General features: G+C 37.7%; 1 protein-coding gene and 1 long non-coding RNA gene across 14 annotated transcripts in view; one reads left to right on the plus strand and one right to left on the minus strand.

Moving 5' to 3' along the window:
* Nucleotides 1-23,887, minus strand: part of Prlr (prolactin receptor) — a 180,204-nt gene that overhangs the window by 5,082 nt on the left and 151,235 nt on the right. For 8 of the 13 annotated variants that reach the window (XM_042261431.2, XM_006991364.4, XM_042261432.2 and 5 more), the window contains exons 6-10: nucleotides 20,502-20,671; nucleotides 18,889-19,030; nucleotides 18,344-18,443; nucleotides 17,755-17,824; nucleotides 7,455-15,914 (exon numbers count right to left, since the gene is read on the minus strand). In XM_042261431.2, the coding sequence (XP_042117365.1) occupies nucleotides 14,916-15,914; nucleotides 17,755-17,824; nucleotides 18,344-18,443; nucleotides 18,889-19,030; nucleotides 20,502-20,671 (1,481 nt within the window). In that variant the 3' untranslated portion in view covers nucleotides 7,455-14,915. Of the gene's footprint in view, nucleotides 1-7,454; nucleotides 15,915-17,754; nucleotides 17,825-18,343; nucleotides 18,444-18,888; nucleotides 19,031-20,501; nucleotides 20,672-23,887 lie in introns of those variants that run through there. The other 5 variants (XM_076551766.1, XM_076551764.1, XM_076551767.1 and 2 more) reach the window with 1 other exon arrangement.
* On the plus strand, nucleotides 68-23,053 carry LOC121822722 (uncharacterized). Its single transcript, XR_013044706.1, has 5 exons — nucleotides 68-259; nucleotides 1,814-1,906; nucleotides 17,170-17,200; nucleotides 17,614-17,718; nucleotides 21,466-23,053. It is a non-coding gene; the product is annotated as an uncharacterized LOC121822722 (long non-coding RNA).

Genomic DNA, 23,887 nt, shown 5'->3' on the forward strand with positions numbered 1-23,887 from the left:
TCCTGCTAAACGGAAGGAAGGTGCTAAGTGTATTTCTGCCTTTTTTTTTTTTTTTTTTTTTTTACAGCCACAGGAATAAGGTGATCTAAACCTCGGCATGTTCTTATAAACAAGACAAATAAAGGTTGAGGAATCATCCTGGTGGTGGCTGCCAGAGGCTTTCTCTTTTCATGTTAGTGAATACCTCAGCTCTAGTAGTTTGCCAACATCACTATTTAAATGTTCCTGAGAGTTATAGAACCGGTGGCGTCGGCTCCAGGTAAGAGCTCATTTGCACCTGTTAGGATTCACCTGTTTTTATGTTTCAGGACAATAATTCACTTTGCAACTTTACTTCTCTACTGGATTCAAGGAAGATAATTAATTTCAGTCTGTTCAGCTTCTTCCTGCAGGGATAAGAGCGACAGCTCCCAAGCTTGACTACAAGACGCAGCTTGTTCAATATCTCCTTCTTCACCATTTTTTGTGCACAGAATTGCGTGTACTTAATTTTCCCCCCTTTGCACAAATTCTTTGAAGAAGGTTCCCAGTTTAACACATAGGTACATCTTAAGCATATACCAATAAGAGAGCATCAATTTATAGTTTAACTAATGTTTCATAAAACCATTTTTTTTCAAGATGTTTTTCATTTGACTTCTGTAAAGTTAATATCCAACTGAGTCTGAAAACTGGGAGGGTGAGGAGAGAGATTCCATCTAGAAAAACTTCTCCTTCACCCTAAGAGTTCTTTGGAATATCCATCCAAATCTTGCCCAAGGTTCCTTCCAGGATACCAGTTCAATAGATGCTGCCTCTGAGTTACAAGAAATTTAGGAGAGACCATTTTTAATTGCTCTCTTTTCACTCCTCTTTGGGCAGATGAAGCATACTCTTCCTAATTATACACCAGAATCAGAGAAGAACTTCTCTGTCAAGACAGCTAGTAAACGGGGGGAGGGGGGATAGAAGATCTGAGTTTCACCTCCACCTGAAGCTATTTCCAAGATAATGAATTCCCCAAATGAAGAGTGTATTTTAGCAGATTGGGAAATTTGAGAATTTCTTCTTGAACATGAAAGCTGGCAGACTTCATCGGTGACTGTAAGGGGAGATGGCACTCAGGTTTACCACTTAATGATTAGTTAAGTTCTGAGTACAAATGAACTTTGCCTTTGCCTCCAAGGCCTTTTGCCAATATCAGATCAAGGTCCAGTAACAGTTGTTAAGGGTAAATGCCAACATTCCTAAAGCTATTCTCTACATCTCCAGCTCTCAGGGCCCGTGGAACAGAAGGAGAATGCTTTTTGGGAAAGTTTTTGGTGGGGTAAAAGTCATATAAAACTTCATGTTGCAGGTATTCCATTTCAGGATTAATGGACTGTGAAGAATGGTGTGTACGGGATGGCTAGACCACACATAGAAAGCAGAAGGAACAGCACCTAAGTGGAGGTGTGGTTCAGAACCAGGTTCACGCAATACTGATGCTCTTGAAAAGTGGCACCAAGTACAGAGACATTCAGGCATGTCCTAGCAGAATGACTGGACTCGCTCCTTCTTAAAAGGCAACGTTCTGCAGAGACCTGGGACATAGATTGCCTTGGTTTGTCTACTGAACCCCAATAGCCAAGAGCCCGCAGAGTGCACCCATATTGCTTAGTCGTGCTAGCATAGTGTCTGACACACAATGCTCATTCAAGAAATTCCTTCTTATCATTATTTTTAGTTGTTACAAAGAATGATAGGCTTCATTCTGACATATATATCACTGTACTTTGCTCATGTTTGTTCATTTGCATCCTCTCTTCCTCCCCACTTCTGCTTTCCCGTCTAGATTCCTATGGGAGAGAAACCACACACTCCTTGTTAAAGTGTTACTCATTAATGGATGTGGCAGAGTGAATGATGGACAATCCTCCCAAAGAAGGTTTGCATTTACAAGGACATCTTATTTCTTTTTTGGTAAACTGCATGGTATGAACTTTTTGTAGGATCGACCCTTCTCTTAGCAGGATTAGTTTTCGAGTTGCTCTTTCTTTTGAACTTCCCAATCAAGGCAAATTATACCTTTCAATCACAGCAGAATGAGGTTTCTAAGAATTTACCCACTCATTCCTGTTGTTCCTGTGTGTGTGTGTGTGTGTGTGTGTGTGTGTGTGTGTGTGTGTGTGTAACTGTCTTTAAACTTGGAGGCCTCATATATAGTGAGCCCTCTGTCAAGGACCTTCAATTAATACCTGTTCCTTTAATGATTATTACAGAATTAGACTGATTCATATAATTCAGATGCAAAAAAAACAAAGGAAAAAGTGCTTTAAATGAAGAAAAGAAAACTGATCTTATAAAAGGCAAACACACACACACACACACACACACACACACACACACACACACACACACACACACACCACCCAAGAATCTCCATTGGGAATGGTAAATGGAAATCTAGCTGCACATTTCAGAAGACACACCTGAAATAAGGTGACAGAACAATTTAAAGTGATGGCAAGAGCTTCACTACCCAAAAGAGAATAAGAACATGAGTGTGAGAAAAAAAAATAGATGTCATGATAAAGGAATCACTGGAGATCAAAGAGATAAAAATTAACATCGAAAGGGCTAAACTTACCAGAACAGCAGTTCTCAACCCATGGGTCATGACCCCTACATGGTCAGATAGCAGATAGACTGCATATCAGATATTTACATTACAATTCATAACAGTTACAAAATTATAGTTATTAAGTAGCAATGAAATGATTTTATGGTGGGGGGTCACCACAACAGGAGGAACTGTATTAAAGGGTTGCAGCATTAGGAAGGTTGAGAACCACTGTACTAGAAGGGTTGAAAATTTAAGCCAATATACACCTAATAATATAGCTTACAGCTATGTAAAGTAAGAGTAATAGAAGTACAACAAGAAGAAACCTTTAAACCATGATTTTAATTTATCTGTGATTACTTCAGAAAATTCTGTCTGAAGCAGCAAAATGATGAGTCTCAGTGTAAAAGCCTTAATGTTTAAAAGCAAATTAGAACTAATGAAATTGATAAAAACCATGAAAAGTGATGTTTTCTTAACAATTTAATGGCAAATTAGCCCAAAGATGTTTCTCCAAATAATTTTACTATAATAATTTATTCATTAACTAATGGAGAAAAGTCACATGCTCATACCAATTACCAAAGGAGGGACATAAAGGGATTTTTTTTTTTAGCATAACTAAGGGTATGTATAAATGCTACACGATGTAGTACACCTAAGGGCAAACGGTTAGCCACACGCTTTTTGAAAGTCAGGAGGCATGAAGAAGGCCTTCTCCATCTGCTTACATTTACCACAAATTGGAAACTCTACGCCAAGTAATAGATTGTGAAAGAGAAATGAGGAGTGTAAGTATCGGAAAGAACTGAAGTTATTTTCTGAGGATATAATTGAAAAAATAGAAAATCTACAAAAATCTAAGAACCAATAGAATTCACTTAAGTTGCAACATACAAGATAAATATAAAAAAGAGAGTGCATTTTTTTTTTGTTTTTGAAAAGGCAATAGCAACAAAACATACCAGCTGCATAGAAATGAGTGTCATAGAACAAGCACAAATGCTCATGAAGAATAATATAAATCTTTGCTGAAGGCAAACAAAGCAATGGGTCACCCTCACAAGCAAGGAATGATGTTTAAACTTGCAACTTCTCTTGAAATTAATATGCAACTTTAATACATAACTGTCTACTTCCCAGGACAAGAGTTTAGGAGATATGATAGGATCATCTCAAAATTTAGATGATGAATAAACTGAATGAACAGAATGTTTTGTGGAAGGGGTATATTGATGTAGGAATTGATTTGCTGGACAGTCGGATTTTTGTATGAGACATAGGGATAATATTAGAGTACCAGGGTAGTAGACAGAAGCACAAGATCTATTAAGTGCAAGATATGGCAAAAGAAATATATAAAATAAGCAGATAACAAATGAGTTGTTCAGACATAAGATGGATTTACCAGAGAAAAGAACATTAAAGTAATAACAATATTTCATTTTGTACTTATCAATTTGCCAAAAAAGAAAATATATATGACAATACTATGTAGTTGTTTTTTTTTTTTTTTTTACTCTTTGGGGGCCCACCACCCAGCTCCCAAATAAACATAGAGAGACTTATCCTTACTTATAATGCCCAGCACTATCTTGGATTGTTTCTAGCCAGCTTAGCTTTTCTAACTTAAATTATACCATTTTTCTTTAACTACATTTTGCCTCTGGGCTTTCTATCTTTCTTTATTCTATATCTTTTTCTTTCCTTTTTACTCTGTGGTTGGCTGTGTGTCTGAGTGGCTGTCCCCTGGCGTCCTCCTCTCCTCCTTTTCTCACTTCCTGCTCTTCTCTCTAGCCTAGATTTCTCCTATTTATTCTCTCTGCCTGGCAGCCTCGCCTATCTCTCTCCTGTCTAATTATTGATCATTCAGCTCTCTGTATTAGACCAATCAGATATTTTAGGTGGGCAAAGTAACACAGCTTTATAGAGTTAAACAAGTGCAACATAGAAGAATGAAACACATTTTTGCATCATTAAACAAATATTCCACAGCATAAACAGTTGTAACACATCTTAAACTATATTCTACAGCAATACTAGGTGATTATAAAAACGGACTGGAATGGAGGCTCCTACATGGATGGGACAGGTATATTGGTGCAACTGCCTTGGAGTGAGGAGTTTGTCAGTATCTAGGGAATGCAAAAGGCATGCTTTTTATATCACTCCCCCAACATTTATATCATGGAGAAACCCTTCACACCCTTTATAGTTGCATCCAGCAGATAGAACCAGTAGGTGGAAGCTACTTACACCTTAAAAATCCAAATGATAAACAAAAAAAAAATCAAAGTACATAGTGATATATGCTTATAGCCACCTCAGAAAATTCTATTTTAAGTGGCAAGGAGATGAACCTTATAAATATAAAAATCCATGAAATTTGAATGATTGCACACATCACTTGCTGAAATGTGGATATGAGGCAAATTTAGTTTGTTAAAAGAAAAGAAGTATATATAACAACTGCAAGACTGTAGATAAAGAATTTAGTTTTGAATAATATGTATGATAGCATCTATGATGTTTCATTGGTTAAAAAAATATGAAACATGTAAGGGGAAATGTTGATACTGAGGAAATTTGATGTTCATAAATAGGTGTTTGTTTGTTTTTTCTATGTAATTTCTAGGCACCTATGAAGTACTTTATTCAATAAAATACGATCAAATCATAACTGAAAATTTAAGTGAAGAGGTAGGATAATTCTAGGTTGGAAGAAGTTAACACGAGAAAATGTCAATCCTGTCACTAAGACTTTGTAGTTTCACAATCTGATTGCATCTCAGATTTGGAAATTCTCCTAATGATTGTTCTTGGTGGTTGTCAGGAGAAGATCCAAGGAACTTCTGGGAGCTTCCAGTCATGTTTGCGTTTTCAAAACTTGAATTTGGCAAATGAGAAAAGACAAGGAACACGAGGGCAGCAGAAGGAAACAGAACTCAGCCTATTGGGAAGCATGATGTAGATTTGATTTAGAATTAGAAGGAAAATAAGAGAAGGTGTTGAAAGCTGAGAACAAAATTTTTTCTTTGGAAAAACATGCTGTAGATGAGTGAACTACGATAAAAGATTTTTTCATGTGCCTCAATATTTTTGTTCCAGAGAGGCTACAGAATGCCATGTTCCTCTTTCTTCAAACCAAAGCAAACCAAAACCAAATCAAACCAAGTCAAATTAAAAAAAAAGTTCTAATGAAGATTGTTAAAGAAAGAATTGCTTCAAGTTCCATTTTTCATATAATATGTGGTATAAGTATATACCAAGAAACAACTTATTAAGATGAATTTAAACTAAACACTGTTACCATTGCAAAAACATTGACTCTGAAAAAGGACTGAAAAATGTATCATGAATTTATTCAATTCAGCAATACTACCAGTATTGCTCATGTAAAATAAAACTACTAGACATATCATTTAAGATTACCTTCTAGTTTTATAAGAAGCAAACACTACTCTAAATATGCCTTGGTGGCATTTGCAACCTTTTCTAAACACATTTTTAAAATTCCCATTTTTTTTCTTCCACCCCTGTTCAATAACCAACATCCAACTGGTGTTTGGGTTATCTTCTATACTTAAAGATATTTTTATAAAACTCATAAAACAATATGAGCTTTAAGTCAGTTTGTAAAGAACACACTTTAGTATGAATCTACCTGGTCATAAAGAAAGAAAATGTTTAATGTTCCCAGGGATGGCTGGATTTGTATAGCATGGTGTGGGAGGAGTTTACCATAAAAGAATCAAAATTTTAGATGTTAAGAATTCTGAATTTCACAATAGCATAAATTGGTTGAATTTCTCCCACACATTTGAGAGGGGCTATCAAATCCAGTAGATTTTCTTCCTGTATTCTGTAATGTCCTGGCGGGTGGTGGGGGGTGGGTTTGTTTAATGACCTTATTTCCTGTCTTCTACACACCAACATGGAAGTTACATCTTCCAGCCTCTAAATAGCAGGATGAGGATTTAGACTACATAGTTGGAGGAGGACTAAATGGGTTGAGATTTTAGACCTGATTCTAGCAAGTTGTGGCAATGTGAGCTCCTGATTTCTCTCAGAAAAGCACACACAATACATTCAGAAAACATGTTACCTAGTTTATATCCTCAGGTCACCATTTATTGTATGGTACTTATTTTTGGTGACAGACACTCCAAAGGTTGCAAAATTAAGAATACACATGAGCCTTAGAATGAAAGGCAGATGGTTCCAATAGAAACAGAGACAAGTCAGTACTGCTTTGCCCAAAACCAAGCTTTAGAGACTGATAGTCACCAGGAGAAAGAGAATGTCCATTCTCTAATAAGGCAGAGTACTAGAGGATTAACAGGGGCAGGAAAGAGGTCTTAAACCATCCTAAGCACACCTTGCACAATTCTGTAACATAGCACGAGCAGTGGGATGATTCTAGATCAGAATTCCTTGAATGGTAAAGATTATCCATTCATGCTCAGTCTAATGGATTTGTCAGAAGAAAATGTTAATAATAGTGATGAATCACACTGTTCATAGGGATTCCATATACCTTTGATGGGCTGGTCTTTCCTTTATTTTACAACATTTAAATGAGTTCCCCTGATTTGATCCCCATAAACCCAACTTTATCTTACTTTATTTCTATCAGCTTCTCAAATGACACACAGGAGACCAAGGAGAGGGATTTTTGCCTTGTTATTGGGATGGGTAAACATGCATGGGAAAATCTGTTTTGCTCAATTTTATGAACAATTTCTTGATTATAGATCATTAAGTGGTTTAAAAGTCTTCAACAAAATTGCTTTAGCCATATGCATGATATTCTGCTCATTCTCCCCCACCCCCAATTTTTCCAAATTAAAAAAAATAGCAGAAGGACAAGCAAGGGAAACAAATATTTATTGAGCCAGGCACTGGGCGGGGATTTTCAATAATGACACAAATAGAAATATAATGACCATATTATTCTGGGATCTCTAAGATTCTGTTTGGCAAGCATTATTTTCGGCATGCAGTAAAAGTGATGTGAGAAATTGGCATGATTTTCATATTATTGACAAGATTTAACTGTCCACGTTCTCCCTACAAAGTGGATGGAGACAAATGGATCAGTCCGTGAAAATCAGGAAGCTTAATGTGCAATAACCCAAGATTCACAGAGTGAAAAATGTAAGAGGACAAATCATATGAACTTAGCATTGTATAATCCTTTAATACTAAAAGAAAAAAAAGTAGACATCACAATAGGGATACATAGAAATGAGTCTCTAAGATCAAAACAAGATTATTTCTGATAAATGGCTGACTCTTCCCACGCCATAATATATTTGATGGTTAAAATCAAATCAAGAGGGTATTTATTTCTTGGGAGTTTGGGGAAATCAAATTATAAATTCATGATTACATATCTTCTAGCAGCAAAAATTCTTCAAGAAAATCACTTTATCAACATCCATGTAATTCTGTTCATTTGCATTTCAAACAACAACAACAACAACAACAACAACAAAAAAGGAGAACTAGGGGAGGCAAAGGAAATAATCGCATGAGCCAGGCACTGAGTTGGGTATTTCAAACATAATAACTTAAGTTCTAATGGCTTTGGCCAACCACCTTGAGGTGACTCACTGATGGGGAAAATACCTGAAATCTATGATTTTTTTTTTTAAAAAAATCTGATGACTTACAGTATAGTCTTTCTGCACTTTACTCATCAGCCAATGTCTACAAAATATCAAAATGTAGAAATGGTTATCTATAAAACCTAGCATCTGCAAAGTAGTGAGTTAGAAGGTTTGTTATCAGGTTAAAAATGACAACATTAGCAATCACTTCTAATTTCCCACTTAAAGGTTGAATTTTGCTTGGCATTTTATAGGGAAAGAGCAGGAGAGAGGTAGTGGCAGCTTTGGAAATAGGGAGCCTTATGCTATAGCGGAGTCTTTGCTTCAATATGGCTTTACACAGGACATGATCACTCAATGGGCTGCGTCTGGATTGCTTTGGTTTATACAAGAGACTCTTACATTGTTTACAATTAATGATAGAGCATAGAAGCAAGTCTCAAGGTGCGAAGAACATTCGGGGATCACATGAAGCAAAGCCAAAGGGTTGACATTTCAATAATTGGTGGATTGTACTTTACATACATTAAAACCCCAGGTCAGCTATACAATGACATACAATATCTTGTAGACAAAGATTAAGGAAAAAATCAGTACATTCACAGTTTCAACAGAAATACATGATTACATATATGATTACGTATTTTTAATTTTGCTTTACAGACATAGACACAACTATATTGAAATTAGATATGATTAGATCATAAGTCATTAAATAATGATTTTCATTTGTATTACATGATAAATTTACAACATGAGGATTATATAGTTCAATATGGCATATACCAGTTTTGAACCACAAAAAGCAATATAGAGTAAAATAACAGATACTTTAGAGTTAGGAGTGTCACATGAGAAATATATCAAATATTCCATCAACACCAGTCCAAACATAAATGTGGTATTTTTCATTTCTAACTATAAGCAGCTTTGAAGGAAGGTCATTAGGATGTGGAAGGGAGGTAGTTTTAAAAATTCAAAATATTTTTCTCAGGAACTATTTTCTGAAGTATTTTCCCCATATAGTTTTTTTTTCCACTTTAGATAATGTGGTAAAAAGACTGTCTCCCCAATTTGCAAAATGTGTACAGACAAACTAAGCCTGTATTTTGAAGTTTATCTGGGGGTCATAATTTGACCATGACTTTTAAAGTTTGATAGTACTGCTTCACTCACAAAGGCTTTTAGAGTTTTTTTCTTCTCTGTTTAAATGGCAAGTAGGTAAATATTAATGAATATACCAAAATGATCTGTGAGCCCCTTTACTCATTGACTAGACCATACAGATGGATGTCTTCTGCTCTGAGTGTCTCAAGGCTTTCTAATTTGAAATGAATGGAATCAGTGTGAACAGAACAGCTGTTAGCTCATGAGTTACATATGCCTCTTAGCAATTAACTCATAACTGCATGTAGATTTACCATTTTCAGTTAGACTTGATTTAATGAATTCTCTCCATTTCATGGGGTTCTGATACATCTCATACTTTGGAACATCTCATTTTCTACCCTTTCCCACCATTGGAAACTGATACCATGCAGAGCTCAAACCCAAAGTTACCTTTTAGGAAAATAAAAGACTGAGGAGAAGATTCTCATGTGATTCATGGATGACATGACCATTAACCATAGGAAAGGATTGTAATTATAAGAAGATTATAAGTAGATTTTCTCATTAGATCATAAACTCTGAAGCAAATAGTCAATATTTTAAAGTTTCTCCTTAAGACAGTCAATAACTATTGATCAAGATAGCTTAGATTTGTTAGATAATGAGTTACCAGCTTGAATCTTTAAGCAAGTACATATTTAAATGGAGTCTTACTTATGACCTCAATTTGGGTTTGTGTCTGTGAGGAGATTCAACAAATTGGTCCATCTTATACAGAGCCAAAATCATTGTTTATAGATAATTTTGTTCCTGTAGAACTCAAGTTTACTACTCCACATAATTAATCTTTAGGGAGAACAACAGGTCCTGGGAAGAGGGGCTGAAAAAGCTCTCAGTATACAGAACTGGAAGGAAGCAGAGACACAAGGGTTCTGGTCTACCTAACTTGGAAAAATGGATCTCAGTTTTCTGTTAAGTATACACAGTCTCAGACATTTACTGCTAGGTCAATGGCATGTCAGCAGTGGAGTCTGAGCTTTTCACCTGCAGTCTTAGATTTTATTTAACTCATGAGAATTAACTCAAAGACAGACCTATAAGAAGTCTTAGAAATATTTTTTGAGGGCACAAATCTACTTATTTAAAGAGAAGAAACCCATGGCCTGAATTAAAAGAGATGACCAGGACCATACAGCCTATTTAGTAACAGTGACGTGATCTAGAACTGGACATGGAGGGCTCAGTGACTCTCCTAGGAGCATCAATATTGTGCTTGAGCCAAAGAGTCAGAAAAGAAATCTTGTTCAATGAAGTATACATGAGGTTGTCATCCATAGCAAGTTGGGGGGGGGGATAGAATTCAAGGTCATTACTACTTTTTCATCTGTGCGCAGACCTTCAAAGTGTACATATTGTCCTCTTCAGGGCCTGGCATACAATTCAATGTCACTCAAGAATGCACCAGCATTTTGTTTCAGAATGGAAAGTCTTGAGTCATGGGCTGGCGGGTTTATCTCCAGTCACACTCAGACTCAGGCAAAGAAATTGATGCTATTCACTTCAGTTCTGTGAGGATTCAATTAAACTATACACAAAAATCTCTGGATATTTTGCTGGTTAGTCTTTAGTTCATTTTGTCATCCCCTTTCGGGCTTCTTTTTTGTTCATATCTCCATTTTTTAAAAACAATTCTATTTAAGGTAAAATTTACTTTCCAATCAATGCACTTTTCTTCCAAACTGAAACCTTTTTTTTTTTTTTAAAGTAAGGAAAGGCACTTTGTTAAATGTATACAGATCTGTTTCTTTCTTGTCTATACTAGACTGAAGTTGCTAAGGGCAAGCCGAGTTTTTTTTTTTCTTCTTCTTCAAATTATGGACAGCAGAAGGAAGCTGAATAAAAAAAATTAAAAAGAAAAGGAGCTAGGTTTCTGTTTGGACAATCTTTACCCTGGAGCTCAGGTTCTTTGCTTGTTCATTAACTGAAGATTCACCAGTTCTCTCGGATTATGCCAAGTAAAGAGTCTCCTCCCAGCTTTGATTTTACACATGCAACAGAAGCTTGGCTGCTTCTCACCAAACTAGTTTACAGTGAATCATTAGCCTATAACTGATTACCAGAATTGGTCTCAGGCACTTAGGAGAATGTATCATCTATTAAAAATCAGTGACAGAGCTGATGGTAAATTGTGCTCATATTAAAGTTTCTTCTATGCATCTGTTAAACCTATCAGAGAATGCTTTGCCATTTGTGCCCTAAAGTTTCATCCATCCACCAGATATATTCAGTTTCCATGTACTTCAGAACCTGAATTCTTAGTTGCTTACAAAGTATACATTTTTGTGATTCAGAGCAAAAGGTTCTTTAATTTACATGTGCAATGGTTATTCGTGAACTATGATGATAGGAAAACAGTCAACAACCAAATATAAGAAGAGAGACTTGAGGCTGTTGGCTCCACACAGGAATAAGCATGGCTTGATGCATCAAAAAAGTGTTTCTAAAGACCAGTGTCTCATTTCCTGTGTCTTTCTTAGCTGTACGCCCTATCTCTGCACACATATTTGCCCATGATCTTAGAGTCTGAATTAAAGTCTCAACATCCTGTTTGTCTTCATATGTGCAGACTAATGGGATGTTGAGCCTTTAAGAAGTGAAGTAGAGATGAGTACATTGGTGAAGGTGACTCTGCATTTCTACAACTGTTTGGCAACTTAATTAAGATGTCAGGAATTGGTTCAAGTTACTCAGTGAGTCATAGAATCAAGGATACCAAATTTCAATAGGGCTTTCAGATTATCCGTCCAACATAGTCAGAGAAAACTGAAATCCAAAGTAGGTAATTGGCCTTTCCAAGGCAAAGCAGGACTAGAACCCAGATATCTTGACTCCTAATATTCATTCTTTCACTCAAACAGCTGTCTTTCAACAGAAAATATTTGACCATAAGAATTCTAATAAACAAATTGAGCTATGGGTTTTATTTTATTTTATTTTATTTTTTAATTTCATGAATGTTAACTGATTTTTGTGGGATATAACTTGCCTTTAGACAGCCATATTTTTCACATCTGTGAAACTATATATCAGATGCAGATTTTTAAGTTTCAAACTATGAGTACCATATGCACTATCAGTTCTATAGTGGTCATGATTTGTAAATAAATGCATATATTTATCTCCTGGAGAAGAATAGAATATGTGGGAAAGGTTTAGTTTACACTGGCTTTGACATTTATTTTGTCAGTAGTTTTCAAGGTAAACGAGATTCATTGGCCCTCTTGGAAGATGTGTGTCTTTTGCATGTCATTCTCTCATGTGACTTCATATAAACTTCATCATTATGTGAATCTTAAATCACTGATAGTTTTGTTTTTGCTTTTTCTTTACATACAGTGTTGCTTATTTCAAGTGTAATAGACTTGCTCCATACTTTCCAAGAGAGGGAAAAAAATAACCTTTTGTGGAAATGGTCATAGAAAACAATGCTTCTCCAGCTTGAGTGTACATGTGAGTTATCTGGGCATTTAGTAAAATGCAGACTCCAATTCTGTATGTCTTCGATGAGGCTTGAGATGCTGCAAACAGAATTTCCAAGTAGCACCCATGTGATGCAATGCAGTTGGTCCTCAGGCATTTAGTATGGAGGGTCCAGGGCATTGAATGATCCTGGACAACTTTCCCAAATGCTTCTGTTGTTCACAAGATGTTTATGTACTGGGAAATATGCTTCAGGTGTTTGCACTTGCAGTTCTGAAAATGTTGGCTCTATGTCTACTTTTGGTCTTCAAGGAATCTCTGAATCCAGCATCTACCAACATGTGCTTGTTGGGTGACATATTTAACTCACAAGAGGTGAGTTCAGAGTCTCTATATCCAGAATGGACAGACAACTGATTTGCCTATAGGTGATATGAAGAGCAGAGGGAAGCAGAGTGCAGAACATGAGTCATGGATACTCCTATTAATATGGGGATACAAGGCTTTGAGCCTCCTCAGGAAGCCTACCCTTGGAGCTGTCTTACAGATTCTCCCATCCCCTGATCTTTGAAGCTGTTCTCATCACTGGACAGTTGCTTGCTTTCCTAGAACTTTTATCTGGATATTCTTAATGTGAGCACAGCTTCTGCCAAGAGTTTGCAAATACATTTATTCCAAAGAGACACTGACTTTTAGTTTTGCTTAAAATTCTTTTGTGTTCGGGATTGCTCAGAAAAAAATTAAATAACACAAAGCCAATTCTCTGTCTTGGAAACTCTGCTAGCAGTCACTACTCTCCACTTTCATGATGGTTCATAAGATACACCCATAGGTGAGCAGAGCCCTAAGTTCATGGGAGAAATATTTTAGGTCTAGAGAGTCCTAAAACCTCAAGTCAATGATGGCTGGCTATATTCCAGATATTTAAAGTATCTGGAAGAAAAAATAATCAGATAGACTATACTCTATTCTACTTAATTGAATTTTTCGTCTGCTTCACATTCCTCAGTGGGCAATGGGTTGGCCTGGCACTTCACTCTTACAGGTTCTGCATATACTATATATGCACATATATACTACATATACTATGTACTTTGAATACTCATTATAACCTTGCAGCAGAAATTACTGTCCCCGTTTGAAGACGTAAACAGCAGTACTGGGAAGTTAGAAAATAGTCTTTACTTTACCTAAGCAATAGAAAAATAGTCTTCAAAAATACAGTGCTAAACTTACGGGTTTATATTAAATCAGAATTGTATATACAGTAAGGCAACACTTCTATTAGCATCCTGCAATGATTACCGTTTAGATTAAAATTAGTCTTTGGGAATTTTTTTTCCCAATAAGAAAATACTAGGGTCTATAACAAATCATCTGTCTTGCTGAAATGAAGCAAGGAACACATTTGAAAATGGTTCACCATGTGGAATTCATTGATCTTATTTTGTAAGAAAATTTTATTCTGCCAAACTATACACTCTAGGGGCCTTAGAAAGAAATAAAGCTTAGGCAGAATAGCCCATGCTTAACATACTCAAACTACTTTAAGAAAAAATTGGGGCGTGATTTCATTTGCATACAGGCAAAGGATCAGTAAGGTATAGGGACTGTTGTAAACAATTTGGCTGGTGTCCCGGAATGTATTCCTTCAAAAAAGTGCTATGCTTGGACCATCCTAATAGAATGAAAGAGGAGTGTAAAGGCTTAGCAATCAGTTTTAAAAGCAGTTTTCATGGCATTTTCAGCATATCTGTCATCTTCTTGTGCTAAGTCCTTTTGAGTGTTTCATATCTTCTATCACATGCCAAATCTATTGCAGTGGCTATACCTGTTGGCACCATCCCTCAAGAATGGTAAGCAATGTGCTTTTATTTCATTGAACACATATATATATAGAGTAATAGCAAAGAGAAAGTCTACAAATCACAGGAAACAAGATCGATTTGTTCTGGACATCAGCTGTTGAAAAGAGGCAAGTGCTGAACACGACATGAAAAGGAGTGAAGTAGTGTTATTTTACCCACATCCTGTAACATTCGCTAGCAGACCATATTATTCCATGACTCTGTAGTGTTACCTGAAGAAAGAAAATCACATTTTAGCCGATCGTTCCATAAGTCTAGCTATCAGTGAAAGGAGTGCATGAAGCATGTAGGATCCAGATAATCCAGCCTGCCCAGTTGGAGTCTGCAGTTGCTTGAGGTTGCAGCAAAGCTGGCCAGATCTTTCTCAGGTTGATTCTGTTCAAGTGATGGTAGAGCCTTCTTGGCTGATTCCCCAAACAAAACTGTGTTCTGAGCTCGTGAATCTGGCTCTAACACCAAGAGGTTGTCATCCACAACCCCAGACACCTTGGCATACTCCTTACTGGCTTCAGGAACCCCGGGCTTCTCCGCCTGGTTGTTTTCTTTCTGTTTGGGCAACAACGATAGTGCTCCATCTTTGTTGACTTTGTGAATCTCCACATAATCTGGGGGTTTAGCATAGACAATGGGAGCTTTCTTCTGGAGCAGGGGCCACGATGTGTTCTGTTTAGTCTCAGAATGGAAGCTTTTCATCTCCTCTTGCTCAGCCACCTCTTTTTCCTCTCCAGTCTTGAGGGTTTTAGAAAATTTTAGAAGATTTTTTCCTGCTTTGTCTAGGAAAGAGGCAAGTGTATCTACAGGACCTCCAGCTAGCTTGCACACATCCACAATGCTGTGATAAGGAGATCTGGTCATGTGTTGGCCAGGCAGTAAAGGCCATGTTGAAGATTTGGACACTTCTGCATGAAAATAGGGGATGCTGCTTTGGGGGTCCTGGGTGGGAGGAGCATTTGCTTCAGGATTCTCTGGCTTCTCAATGATCTCAGGAATGTGGAAAGCAGGGGGGTAGGCCTGGGGCTCCTCATACTTTTCAGACAAAAGAGAATGGCTGTCATAGCTTCCATGACCCGAGTCATTGTCAGGATCTAGGTGTGTGGGTTTCACACCTTGACCTGGGTACTCTTTGGAATGGGATGGCATTAGCTGCACGTCCTCACTGTCATTCACTTCTAAAAACTCCACCAGCAAGTCCTCAGAGTCAGAAGTGGGGGGGAAGTCTTGGCATCCTAAGGCACTCAGGAGTTCTTCAGACTTGCCCTTCTATTGAAACACAGACACAAGGAGAGATGGCTGTTAGCTTCAGCACATGCCACTCTTGGCATCACAGCTGAGTGGTATCTGAGAAGAGCAAAGGGGCCTTGTTTCTGGGGCAGCAGCCATGCTGTATCTTGCTTAGTCTTGGAATGGAAGCTTTCCACCTCCTCCTGCTCAGCAGAAGGCTTCTGTGAGCACTCTCACAGTATCCAACCACCGCTCCTCCCCCCCCCGCCCTGCCCCCAGACTGCAGATGTGTGTATCAGGCCATCTATAAGCATCTTTTGAGTATTATTCACCACATACTTTTCTTTATGTCTTTCATAATTTTTCTTTGTCTCTAATAGTGGTTTTGAACTTCATGGGCAAGTCCTGTACTACTCAATGTATGATAAACATGTAACTATGGAATGAAAATGTCTTGTGAAACATTTGAAGTCATCGTGTTTGTGTAGACACCTGACACTGGTTGTCGCTGCTGAGTAGCTCCGAGATGTAGTGGCTGGCTGCCTGTCCTCTTGTACCGCTTTCTGGGGTGTGGTGACAGTGGAGTGAGTGTCCTTGTCTCTGTCTTCTCCTACCACCCCTCCTTCTCACATTCCTCCCCTTACTATTTTCCACTCCTCCTTTCCTTTCTCTTCTGTCCTCTTTTTCTATTCTTTCTCTATGTCTTTCATCTCCTTCCTCCTTCTCTCTCTTCCTCCTATTCCACATTATCTCTCTCTACTCCTATTCCTCTCTCTCCTCTTCTGGTCTCTTTTCTCTTCCCCTCTTCTCCCAAGTCCTCTGACTTAGGTCATATGGCTAAGTCTTGGCTTTTATCCCTTATCAGGTAGATATGACTTGGCATAGGTTGCTCTCCTTTCTGGACGATAGCTTCTCCAATTTTATAATGGGAGTAATACCATTTATCTGCAAGGATTCTTTTGAAGATTAGAGATAATTTAAGAAAAGAATATAAAAAAGTGTAACCCTAAAGTAGCCATTTATCATTAGGTCTCTGTGGCTAGTAGGTTGAGCTATGAGACAGATACTAGGTAATTTGCTTAGCTGAGACATTCCTGTTGGTTTTAAAAAGGTCAATACTAGCCTGAATACTGGGTAAGACCACTGGCACGGAAGCCCAAACTCCTCAGCTCAGTCCTTGCTGTAATAGTTACAATCAAAATGATTTTGAAAGACAAATCAAATTTACTTCTTACATTCTTATAAGCTTAAATTTGTGGCAATTGCATTGACTGGCATTTACTTTTATATACAGGTGATGGCTTTTTTTATACACCATTGTTAAGGTAGGTTAAACTATACATTTCAACCCAGAGAGAAATGTTTTAATTCTGTCTCAAATCAATCTAGTGTGCTTGGAAAATACCAGCCCATAGAGTACTGATCTACTGACTACTCAAATGGAGCATGGGAACAATGGAAAATTCTGTCACAGTGGCTTATATAAAGAACACTCAAGTCAAAGCTTGGACTCATGTATAAGGGAGATGGTGGTAATGAGCTAGTTAAAAATATCTGCTCTCTTTCTAAACTCTTTATTTGAACAAAATGGTCATCTCCATTTTTTGGGAGCAGCCCAAAATGGGCAATGTAACAAGCCTCACCATGAGTTTGAGTGTTTCTTGGCTTTCTCTCTTTGCTCTCTGACTTTTAGCATGTGATGATTAACACACACATCCCAAACATTTTCTTCTGTTAGCCTACGTGCTGATGAGGAGAGGCAACTGGAAAGAGATGACCAAGAGGGCCAGGATGGATTGATGAGGATTGAGTGTCCATGTATAAACTTAATTATCACCAAGTGGTGAGTCACATCACATTCTCTGCTTCTGTCACTTACCTCCAGCAGATGAGTATCAAATCCTTTTATTTTTGGCCCGGGAACTGGTGGAAAGATGCAGGTCATCATGCTATAAAATAATTTGTGAGAGTGGATAAATGACTCATATTTTCTTTATAAATTTGAAAGAGATACCCCCACCCCAATTCCCAAATAGCTGATGCACGGGCTATAAGAGGTTGAATTCTATGACTGTATTCAAGTAGGAGTAAAAGAGAGAGGTAATTGTAGAGACATGCACTATACCTTCACTGGCTAATTTTTGAATGCTAATTTCAAGCTACTGGATTATTTGTTCCATTTGGTTTCTTCAATGTTAGCTGCTTGAGCCAAATTTCCACAATTTTATAGCTCTAAGTCCCTATTTTATGGAAAGAGCACTGGATTCAATAAGCACATTTTAATACTTAAGCAAACCACTGATAAAAGATTTCTTTTTTTTTGTATGAGAAAAAGTACTGACACTAATGGATAAATAATATGCTTAGGCTGCCTGTTGGTTTCCATCATCTTTATATCAGTGTTTGGTTCATTTGTCATTATTCCCAATAACAATGACTGAAAGAAGAACTGAGAGACAGTATAGTACCTATAGCCCTTCAAAGCTACTGCCCAGACCATAATCAAACAGATGACAGCAGAGAGAATGGCCACAATGATCCACACGGTTGTATCTTTCAAGGTGAAATCTAAAAAAAAAAAAAACAACCAGAGAGCTTTGATCATACACAATATCATCATTAAAAACCAATTACCAAATATAACACATGAAACTCTTGGACTCAAGATTTTTTCTTTCTACTTATATTTCTTGACTTGAAAAGCAACCCATCAATAGTAGGTAGGCGTAAGACAAATAGGGAGGTCAGAATGAATGACCAACGAGTCCTTGGAGGACATTCTAGACTTATTCCTGTAACCTTACTCTAGAAACTGGTGTGTTTACCAACTATAATTCAGTCAAGAATACAACTTTTCCAAATGTCTTTTTGTTAGATTAAGAGTTGATAATCATATCTCTGCCTACTTTTCTAAATAAGGCTAAAAATAGTTTCTATATTAATAGCTATTACATGAAATTTTATTGCTAATAATACTTATAAATATAGGGAAAAACACAGCCAAAACACTCACCACTGGGTATTTCAATGGAATTCTCTTGGCCCCATCTACTCCAGTATCCATGGTCTGGCTTGCAGCGAGTCTGGACAAAGTATTTTTGTCCTGGATATAAGTCAAAAACCTTAAAATGTGTTTGCTGCCCCGTAAAATGGGTCTAAGGAACAACAAGAAAAACGGAAGTCACCTCTGACTCTTGCTATGAGGAACGATATTTTTCTTTTATATCTTAAGTTATTAGGGAGTTGTGTAGACATGACTGTGCTTAGAGGATGCCCTGTTTCCTTACCCTATGCCATCCTTTTCTTCCTCTTAAAAATGTCTCACAATGGGGAGACTGGAGGGATGGGAGGAGAGAAGAGTGGGATCTTGGATTGGTATGTAAAATGAATAAAATTTTTTTCTTAAAAAATTGTCTCACAAAAGTTTAAAAGGTTTCCTATGTCTTCATTTGGAACTCTATTTCAGAAAGATAATTCCCACCCCGTTCCCACTTTACTTAGTGAAAGACAGGATTCTTGTTAACAAATTAGCACATACACATAAGAGACAATAAAATTATTAGTTTACAAATTCCAATAAATTGATTGATTTAAAGGATTACTAGTTGATGTAAAAAGTACTAGGTAGAAGAAAACCAAGTCTTCATGTATGCTGAAGTGATTGTGCACAAATAAAATGTTATTTAGCAAAGGAGATATCAGGTTTCTACCTCCCCAACCTAGACCTCAAATTTAGTATCATTTATACTAGGTCAACCAGATGGCTCATGCCTCCTGATGATGATGATGATAATGATGTTGTTGTTGTTGTTGATGATGAATATAGTATGAAGTTCATACTAATTACTTATAGAGTATGTTGAGTTACATGTGATTCAACCTGAATCTAATCAAGTCCTCAAATCTAAAGTCTGGTTGCAGACAGTACAGGGGCATAGATATTAGCTAAGTGATTGCACAAAGAACTAATAAAGGATGTGGGACATCCTTATGAACAAGTAGCCTCTTCTTACTACATTAAAACTGTCTTGGAGTAGACTTTGGTTTGGACAAACCAGCTGTTAAAGGTATTTTCGAAGAAACTGAGCCAGGGAGGATTAAAATATAGACTAACCACTATATTTTATTTGGATATTTTAATTACCTTTTAAAATGTGTGATCCTATTATTTTGACTATGTTTGCAAATGTCCCATTTCCAAAAGAGACAGAGGGTAAAATACCATAATGCCTATAATAGTGGCACTATCATTTTACACTGAAGTATTACAAAGCATTTCTTTAAAAACATTGACCACGAACATATTAAACTGATTCTCTTGCTTCCAGCCTCAGTATAGTTTATGTTCTTCCAGAATATGTTGTCTGAGATATACTTAGGAAGGTAAACTGGGAACCTAAGGGAGAACCTGTCCGGTACAAGCAACTGTCTTTGTGAGATTTGTGAATATGAACATCCTTCAATCTCAGTAGAAGGGAGATGGCATTTCTTCATCTAGCAGTGCTATGTCTGCAAGGGGATGCCCACACAGTGGACAAGTAATTGGGGAAATTATCTACTCAGTTGTGAGATGTTTATCCTTACCAAAAGGACATGGCTCCTCCAATACACATCTGTTTGACTCACCTCCCACTCATCTGCTTCTTCAGACTTTAATCGAATTTCGTATTCCATCGTAAACCAACCAGTTTTCACATCAGTTATGGTGGGTGGGGACCATTTTACCCATAGATACGGTTTTTTGTCTTTTAGCTGTCTCACTTCTAAAGTCAGGTTCCGAGGAGGCTCTGGCTCAACTGTAGATACAAAAGAAATTTTAGTTTCTCTCATACCTTGGATCTTTTTTTGACCCTACTGTTTTCTACCATGGCTTGCATTTTCTATCAACCCACTTTCCCCACTGGATTATAAGCTCCTAGAGAACATGATAAATACCTTCTTACTCTTAATATGTGATCAATCATGTTTGTACTTGAAGATGGGGTTTGAATAGTAACAAAAATAAGTGACTGAGATTTTGCTTTGGCTGTATGCTCCACTTTCTGCCAGTCAGGTTCATATACATATTCGAATTTTTTCCCTTAATGGCAATGACCATGTGCTAATAACTGGGATGGGAGTTTCAAGTCAAAGTTGGTATAGGAGATTATTGGAAAAGGAATTTGAAATACTTTATTTTCCTTAGTTGGGAGTGACCATCTCCTTGAAAGTCTGCGTATCTTTCTGAGCATCACGCTTTCATTTTTATAACTTTGCAGGTAACAAGTTTACAGATTTTTGCCTTTAGTTCATCAGCTATATTCTACACTCAAAATATACATCACTCCCAGTGGAGAACAGTGTAGATGTAACAGTCTTATTAAATAAGAAACACAGAACCAAATGCAGAGTTAAAAGCCTAGGAGGTCAGAGTAGTAGCTAAGAGCTGATACTAAAAAACCTTTTTTACCCTTCGATGCTGCTGTCATCCTTCTCCTCTAAAAAGAGACCTACTTCCTGTGTATCTTTCTTTTTATTGATTTTCTGTTCTGCCTTCTCATTGGTTGTAAACCCAACCACATGATCTCCTCATCACTGCCTTTCTATACAGATCTCCATGTCTTTTATGGTTGGTATTGAGATTAAAGGCGTGTGTCTCCAGTCAACAAGACAAAGTGACAGCCTGCAGAATGGGAAAAGATCTTCACCAACCCCACATCTGACAGAGGACTGATATCCAGAATATATAAAGAACTCAAGAAATTAGACATCAAAATGCCCAACAGTCCAATTAAGAAATGGGCTATAGAGCTAAACAGAGAATTCTCAACAGAGGAAGCTCAAATGGCTGAAAGACATTTAAGGAATTGCTCAGCATCCCTAATCATCAGGGAAATGCAAATCAAAACAACTCTGAGATACCACCTTACACCTGTCAGAATGGCTAAGATCAAAAACACTGAAGACAGCTTATGCTGGAGAGGATGTGGAGCAAGGGGAATGCTCTCCACTGTTGGTGGGATGCAAGCTTGTACTACCACTTTGGAAATCAATATGGAACTTTCTAAGAAAATTGGGAATCAATTTTCCCCAAGACCCAGCTATACCACTCTTGGGCATATACCCAAGGAATGTTCAATCATACCACAAGGGCACTTGCTCAGCTATGTTCATATCAGCATTGTTTGTAATAGCCAGAATCTGGAAACAACCTAGATACCCTTCAACTGAAGAATGGATAAATAAAATGTGGTACATATACACAATGGAGTACTACTCAGCAGAGAAAAACAATGACATCATGAGGTTTGCAGGCAAATGGATGGTTCTAGAAAAAATCATCCTGAGTGAGGTAACCCAGACTCAGAAAGACAAACATGGTATGTACTCACTCATAGGAGGATACTAGATGTAAAACAAAGGATGACTAGACTGCTACTCACAACTCCAGGGAGGCTACCTAGAAAACAGGACCCAAAGAAAGACACAGGGATCACCCAATGACAGAGAAATGGATGAGATCTACATGAGCAAACTGGACATGAGGGGGGCGGTAATGAAGGGCAAGGGTCGAGGGAAAGAGAGCTTAGGGGAGCGGGAGATCTCAGCTGGATCAAGAACAGAGAGGGAGAATAAGGAAAAAGAGCCCATGATAAATGAAGACCCCATGGGAATAGGAAGAAGCAAAGTGCTAGAGAGGATTACCATTACCAAATGTTCATTGAATTCCCACTAGCAAAATCCTGACATTTCTTGAATGCACACCATATGCCCTGAATTAAAATAATATTCTAACAATGAATCACAATTTAACCTCTCCCCCAATGTCATGCACCTGTATTACTGTGCCCCTTTGGTAGAAGAGAAACCAAAAGAGGAACAGTTACTGGTCTAATGTCACACATTCCGTCATGATTGTTGTTTGAAACCAAGAAGCAGCTTCTATTTATTTATTTATTTATTTATTTATTTATTTATTTATTTATTTATTTATTTATTATTTTACATACCAACCACAGTTTCCCCTCCCTCCTCTCCTCTAGTCCCTCCTCCATTTTCTTTCTACCCACCCCATCCACTCCTCAGAAAGGGTAAGGCCTCCCATGGGAGTCAACGATGCATGTCATATCAAGTTGAGGCAGGACCAAGCCCCTTCCCCCTGCATCAAGGCTGAGCAACTCATCCCACCATAGGGAATGGGCTACAAAAAGCCAGCTCATGCACCAGGAATAGATCCTGATCCCACTGCCAGGATCCCCTCAAACAGATCAAGCTACACAACTGTCTCCCATATGCAGAGGGCCTAGTCCAGTTCCATGCAGGTTCCACAGCTGTTGGTCTAAAGTTTGTGAGTTCCCACAAGCTTGGTTCAGTTGTCTCTGTATATTTCCCCATCATGATCTTGATCCCCCTTGCTCATATAATCACTCTTCCCTCTCTTCAACTGGACTCCCAGAGCTTACTTTTTCTGAGGAGGGAATGAGGGGTGGGTTGGGGGAGGAAGGAGAAGGCTGGGGGTGAGTGGGAGGAGGAATGAGAGAGGGATATGTGGTTGGTATGTAAAATGAACAAAAAAATTTCTTTCTTTTCCCCACGAGACAGGGTTTCTCTGTGTAGCTTTGCTCCTTTCCTGGAACTCATTTTATAGACCAGGCTGGCCTCGAACTCACAGAGATCTGCCTGTCTCTGCCTCCCGAGTGCTGGGATTAAAGGCATGTGCCACCTCCACCCGGCTAAAAAAATTTCTTAAAAAACAAAAACAAAAATGAGGACATGAAGTTGGGAGGGAGATATGTGATGGCTGTAGGGCTCAGCCTGCTTTCTGTTGTTGGGTGGTCTTACTTAGATTGGGAAGGCTTGAGTAATTTCAAACCTTATTAGCTACTTCATAAATTATTATCTAAGATAAATAAGAACCTCATTCTCCTCATCCTACCTATTCTCCTAGGAGCCTATTTACTGTCTGGATTAACCATAAAGGTTGTTGCAGCTGTGTCCAATTGCCCTGCTACATAATGCTCATCATGTAAAGC

Source organism: Peromyscus maniculatus, chromosome 15 (assembly GCF_049852395.1).
Source record: "Peromyscus maniculatus bairdii isolate BWxNUB_F1_BW_parent chromosome 15, HU_Pman_BW_mat_3.1, whole genome shotgun sequence".
Taxonomy (NCBI): Eukaryota; Metazoa; Chordata; class Mammalia; order Rodentia; family Cricetidae; genus Peromyscus; species Peromyscus maniculatus.